This window comes from Aptenodytes forsteri, unplaced genomic scaffold, assembly GCF_000699145.1.
Source record: "Aptenodytes forsteri isolate BGI_AS27 unplaced genomic scaffold, ASM69914v1 Scaffold234, whole genome shotgun sequence".
Lineage (NCBI taxonomy): Eukaryota > Metazoa > Chordata > Aves > Sphenisciformes > Spheniscidae > Aptenodytes > Aptenodytes forsteri.
In genome coordinates this window covers 230,673-236,672 of record NW_008794006.1, presented here as the reverse complement: position 1 = coordinate 236,672, position 6,000 = coordinate 230,673, and the positions used below count along the sequence as shown (strand labels likewise).

Below are 6,000 nucleotides of genomic sequence, written 5' to 3'. Positions count from 1 at the left end.
CAAAAACAACAAATTTTCCCCCCCCCCCCCCCTCCACTGGGACATGGATTATTTGGAGGGGCAGAAATCAGTCATCTGCCTGTGGCTTTCCCCAGCAAAGCCTGTGAACAGCAGGGCAACAAAGCGCACAAGAAAACCTTCCGGAGTACCTCCATACAGAGCCTGATACTTCTGCAACATCACAATGTAGGATTTTCTAATAGCAATATGTAAATACTCTATCTGTAATCAGTTTTTTTTGTTTTGCTTTTTCTGTTTTCTTTCATGGTGACGTGAATTGCCTATGTCTATTTTTGGATTTTGGTTCTGAACATATCAGGATAGCCTCCTGTTCAAAGTTTCTTCCTGGCTTTAGAAGTGAGATTATTTAAGGATAGTCAGTTTAGCAGTTGTTTTGAAAGAGTGGAGTTGCCTCAAGCCCCAGTACTCCCCTAATAGCTGAGCAGAGGCTTTTTTGTAAAGGTGTTAGAAGAAGGAATAAAGATATTTTTATCATGTAGTGTAGTACACAAATGTCTCAGAACTACAGGTCAGAGTTTGTCTTTTCATTTGCATTTATCAGTATAAGTCCTATAAGCTGTGCTTCCAACTTCTTTTCAGGTAGAACCCAGAACAAAATTATATGAAATTGAGATCTGTAAGAGAATTCTGTTTGAAATTGCAGTAGTTTAAATTGTCTGTTTTAGTACAGGACTAAGCTTTGTCACACTAATCTTAAATTGTGCTGTTGCAAGTTCAGATTAAAAATTAAGGTAAACACACCATAACATTTTTCAAGGTACGATGTTTAAGGTATCTTTGACTTGTATGAAATATAGTGCAGGGACTGAAAATATTTTTAGTTTTTTATTATGCTTTTGTTTGACTCTTCGTATTTTGTTTCAATCAATGGAATTATTAATCAGAAAATGCTTCAAATGAATCTAAGGATATACCTGGTTTGAGCTGCGTGTTTGAGCTAGTTTTTGGTTTTGTTTTTTTCTTTTAATTTTTATCAATAGCACCCACCCCACCCCCAGGTCCTTAGTGGTTTTTCCTGTCTGGCAGAGACATGAATTTGAAGAGTAGAAACTCTTAAAGGGGAGAGAAGCAGCTGGATCAAAAGCAGTACCTCATTCTCAAAACTCATTTATTTTCATCCCTGCCTCCCCCTTCCTTTCACCTCTACACTTTCTAAACACCCATGTCATCTGGTTGAACTGGTCTGTGAAAGAATAAAACTGATATTGTAATAGAAGATTAGATTTTTGAAGTTGAAGTAAATGATTTCTTAATAATGTTTGTTATTACGTGTATGATAGTTTGCCATATCTCTTGCAGACCTACATTTCTCCAAGTGCTGCTATATTTAAAGCAGAAGAGGCTGGTGAAACGGAGGCTATGCTGAACAACATGAGAATTTATGGAACGTGTATTATCATTCTGATGGCCATAGTAGTTTTTGTGGGAGTAAAGTATGTCAACAAACTTGCACTGGTCTTCCTTGCCTGTGTGATTCTTTCCATCATTGCCATATATGCTGGAGTTATTAAGACTGCTTTTGACCCACCTGATTTTCCGTAAGTGCAGTATCTTTAAGTAGTGTGGGTTATTTAAAAAAAAAAAAAAAAGGGGGGGGAGGGAATAGCTACTATAATCATTTCATGTTTTAAGCTAAACTTCAAAATACAAGCACATTGGCTTCCATGGTAGGTTTTATGTGTTTTAGGTAATTATGCGCTCATTTGTTATTCTGAGTTACATATCTGAATCTTTCTCTCATTGTTCATAAGTCATGATACTCTGGAAAATGTTCTTTGGTACTTAAAGTTACTAGTCATTACTCCATCCACATGTAAAGAACAAGAAGGTGGCTTTTGCTGACAGTAAATATAGCTGCTTTATCTAAAGAGTTAAACTAAAAACCTATAGAATAAAGTAAAAACTTCAAGAAAATGTTGTAACTATGAACTATAGTTGTGAAAGAAACATACTTTCAAACTTTCTTTGTCATGAGGAATCCTTTGAAACTTCCATTTCTCCCTACTTAAAATGGAGACATTGCAGTGTTAAACTCATTTGTGTTTGTGAAGGCTTTATACCTTCTTGTTAATAAAATCAAATATTATTGTTGTCACTTGTGGCATACTGCTTCTCAGCACCTTTAGCTTGTACCTCTCTTGGCTCGCTAAGAATTATTTTTTTGTCCAGTTATCAGTATGTGAGTTGCATTTTTGTGCATCTTTTTCTGTTTGGAGAGAAAACAAAATGATACTGCTTAACACGTTAGCAGAATAGCCTGGTAACTTTTGTTATGAAGTGCCATCTGTTATGCAGGACTGAAGTTATCCTTTGCTGTATGATTGTTACAGATTCCTTAGTACTTTGAAGTGTTGATGGTCATGTTACAAATTGAGCATTAAAGCAGTATTTGTGGCCTGTACTGTAAAATGTTATCAAGTCTTCTATTGAAAAAATGTGTTCAAAATTGACTTTTTTTCTGAAGAAAACTTGAATTTCTAAGAAACTATAACTTCCAGTAGGGAAATACTTAAATCTGTTAGTCACCTATAAGGTAAAAGAGGGTTTATCTGGATATGTAGCATAGGTAAGACTTACTACGAAGTTCCCGGAAACCTTATCTGTGGCTGCTACTGTGATATATTCTTGTTTAGCGGGGGAAAAAAAAATAAAGAAAGGTTATCTTCCAATAAACATAATTGTTCACATTTTGGCCAGTCTGCCTCAAAATGAGAAACTCGAGTATGGTTTTTTAGTATGGTAAAGCTGATCCGGTGGTGAGCTGGTCACCAAAAAGACCAGCTTCCACTTAGCTGGTTAGTTAAGTTGGCATCACTAACCTCCATTAGGTTTGGCCATTGTATAGATGGTAAAATAGTTTACCTCACGATCTCCTAGTTGAATCAAACTGGAAGAAGTTTCCATGGGTCAAATTAACATACCCTGCTGCTATAGGGTCACCAAATCAATAGCAATTAAAAAGAAAAATGAGCAAAGCAAGTGGCAAGATGATCTTTTCAGCAGCAGCTTTCTGTTAAATCTGCTCAACTTCCATGTGATGCCATACCCCGAAGCTGTACTGGTGTCTGGTACTCTTCTTAAGGCATCTCTCTTACTTGCTATCAGAAACAGGATATTGCACTAGGTCAATATTCTGCTTGGCTTTGTATACTTGTTCTAATGCCAAGTAGTATTTTTTTACTGCTTGTTATCAGCCTCTTGACTGAATGCCTTCAGAAGCATTAGGTGTGTACTATGTGTTCGTTGGCTTACTTCTCTGCCTAACACGAATGTTTTATTTGGTGTTCCTTCTTTCATCTTCATAGATATTATATATCACTTCATTATTAAGCAAGCCTGGAACAGATACCTCCTAAACATCTTTGGTGTAGCTTAGTAAAGAAATGTTGCTAGATCCTTAATATTCTTTGCTGTTAGGAATTTGCTTTTTGCAAACTATTCTGAGTTTTCTAATTTTCTTTCATTTCTGAGTGTTTTAATTGCTTCCTGCTACGTGATTCTTTAATTTGTACTAACATCAATGTGTTTTAAATTTTCCTGTTTAACCCTCCTGGCTTATTTCCTACCTTTTGGATTTTAATATTTTTGAGGGCCATCTAGAATACTTATTTGCTAGAAAAGGGCACGATATACTTGCTTAATCTTACTTTTGTATTTTCTTGGTCAGGCTCATCGTTACATTAAGTATATTAAGTATTACTTAATTTCACTTCTTTATTTTAGGACTGAATGAATCACGATCTCTGTTATTTAGTGGCCAAGCTGCTTGAGCTGATTGTATTTTCCAAAGAATAAATCAGAAGGCAAAATAGCTATTAATACCTTAAAGTTTGATCGGTGTTTTAAAGATTATTGACGATAGTTTTATATGCAGAGACTACATACTGTTTTAGTAGATGTGGTATAGGCCATAAGATAGGTACTATAAATAACAGGTTTCTGAAGAAGTCTAATAGACAAAAAAAATAGTTTAATGCACAACGCTATATTGAAGGATCACTCTTTTTATTTTTTGTTTATAGTATCTGTCTCCTTGGAAACCGTACATTGTCAAAACGCAACTTTGATGTCTGTGCGAAATTTACTGAAAGCAATAATGAAACGAAGACTACAACTTTGTGGAACCTATTCTGTGATAGTTCTTTGCTTAATGCTACATGTGATGACTACTTCAGTCTCAATAATGTAACTGAAATTCAAGGGATTCCAGGAATAATGAGTGGAGTTCTAGCTGGTAAGTTGGAAAGCGCAGTGATTTAAAAATTTTTGGACATTGTTAATTTGGCCTGTAGCTGTTCAGTAATGTAGTGGTCTAGCCTGGCACTACTTCTTTAGCTCTAATCTGTTTGTGTGAAAGATTGCTACCTGGTGCATGCTTCCTCCTATAAAGTTTCCATCTGGTTTTAGAAGCTTAGTATCAAATACTTTAACTTGGAGATCATTGGAGTTTTATAGCACTCTTTCAAAAGCCATTGTTCTATCAAAAAAAAAAGTAGGGAAGTGTTTATCACAGCTAATTTTTTTTTTAATTGTTTAGCTCTTCTCTATGCCAAATACAACTATTTCAGTAAGCTGTTCATTAATACATTCTCAAACTCTCCTGAGGGAGAACTTGTTTCCAATTTACAGGTGGTGCATTGAGGAATGAAGTCCTGTGGCTTGTCCAATGTGATACAGCAAGTTAGTGGTGGGTTTGGAGAAAAGCAGTCTTTCTAGCTTCCAGTCTAGCATTTGGACAGAAGATGTTCTACAAAGTGTATAGATTTTCTTCTGTTTACATTCCCCTACAGTGGTGGCAGCTTGGGATTCCAATTGCACTGGGTCATAAGATTCATTTTGAATATGTAATGGGTTGTATTGTATACAGAGAATGTTTCTGGGGATGAAATGGATGTTCTGATACCTCTCCCCTGCTTCCCCTTAAAATAAGGTTTGTTTTATATAAATATGTAACTCTACATAGGGCCACTAGGCAACCACTACTGCCATAGTAATTTAGTTTAAAATATCAAATATGAAGTGTACAAGTACATAAAAAGATAGTAAATGAAGCATTGGCTTCTCTGAATCTAAATTTGTATGTTTAAAAAAATCACTCAATTTCCTCAACGAAAAATGAAATTCTTTTCGATTTAAATGTTTGTTATAAGAAATGTGACTTAGGGTTTGTTCTATGCATCTTATAATTTACCACACGCATATCTATAACTTTTCCTGAATATTTTTACATTTCCTGCCCCAGCTCCGAAGACAGCTGTATGTTCTAATTTTTTGCTACAGTGTAAGCTTTAAGCTGCTATTTTGCTTTTGGAGGTTTCAGGCTGAGTACTAATTTTTCTTCTTTTGGAAAAATGTGCTTTCGGTTCTGTTCACTGATTAACATTTCTTTGAACTAGCACTACTGTATAAAAGCGCATTTCACTGTTCTACTGTCATGTAATGCTAAGATCTCTAACAACCATTGAGAGTCTGCTGAAAGCTCAGTGTGAGAGATGCACCTTCTGGTGTTCATTGCTTGATGTTTACCTATAGTGAATTTCATCAAATTGCATTCTGTTCAGTCACTGTGTCTATGGTTTTTCTGTAGTTCTTTGCAGTTGGCTTTGCTTCTACAACTTTGAATAACTGAGTATTACCATTAAGCTTTCTCATCTTGCTACTAGCTCCTTTTTCCAGGTTGTTTGAGTGTACTGGAAAGCACTGGCTATATCCTGCTACTGATCCTTGTGGAAGCTTACTGGTGGCTTTCCTGCATTATAAAACTGTATTTACATTTACTCTTAGCTGTTGTTTTCTATCTTTGAACCATTTTTTTTATCCATGTGAGGAGTTATCGTCTTATCCCATGACTATTATAGATTCCTTGGTTGAGGAATCTTTCAAAAATGTGGGAAATCCAGAGGGACTGAATTAAGCGGATCGTCTTCATTTATGTTTCCCTCAAGGAACTTGAATACCTCTGACAGCTTTCTTTTACAA

The 6,000-nt window shown here is 35.6% G+C and overlaps 1 protein-coding gene across 2 annotated transcripts in view; it reads left to right on the top strand.

Moving 5' to 3' along the window:
- Nucleotides 1–6,000, top strand: part of SLC12A7 (solute carrier family 12 member 7) — a 71,876-nt gene that overhangs the window by 27,333 nt on the left and 38,543 nt on the right. For both annotated transcript variants that reach the window (XM_019474756.1, XM_009289784.2), the window contains exons 7-8: nt 1,321–1,559; nt 4,044–4,255. In XM_019474756.1, coding sequence (XP_019330301.1) covers nt 1,321–1,559; nt 4,044–4,255 — 451 coding nt within the window. The remainder of the gene's footprint in view (nt 1–1,320; nt 1,560–4,043; nt 4,256–6,000) is intronic.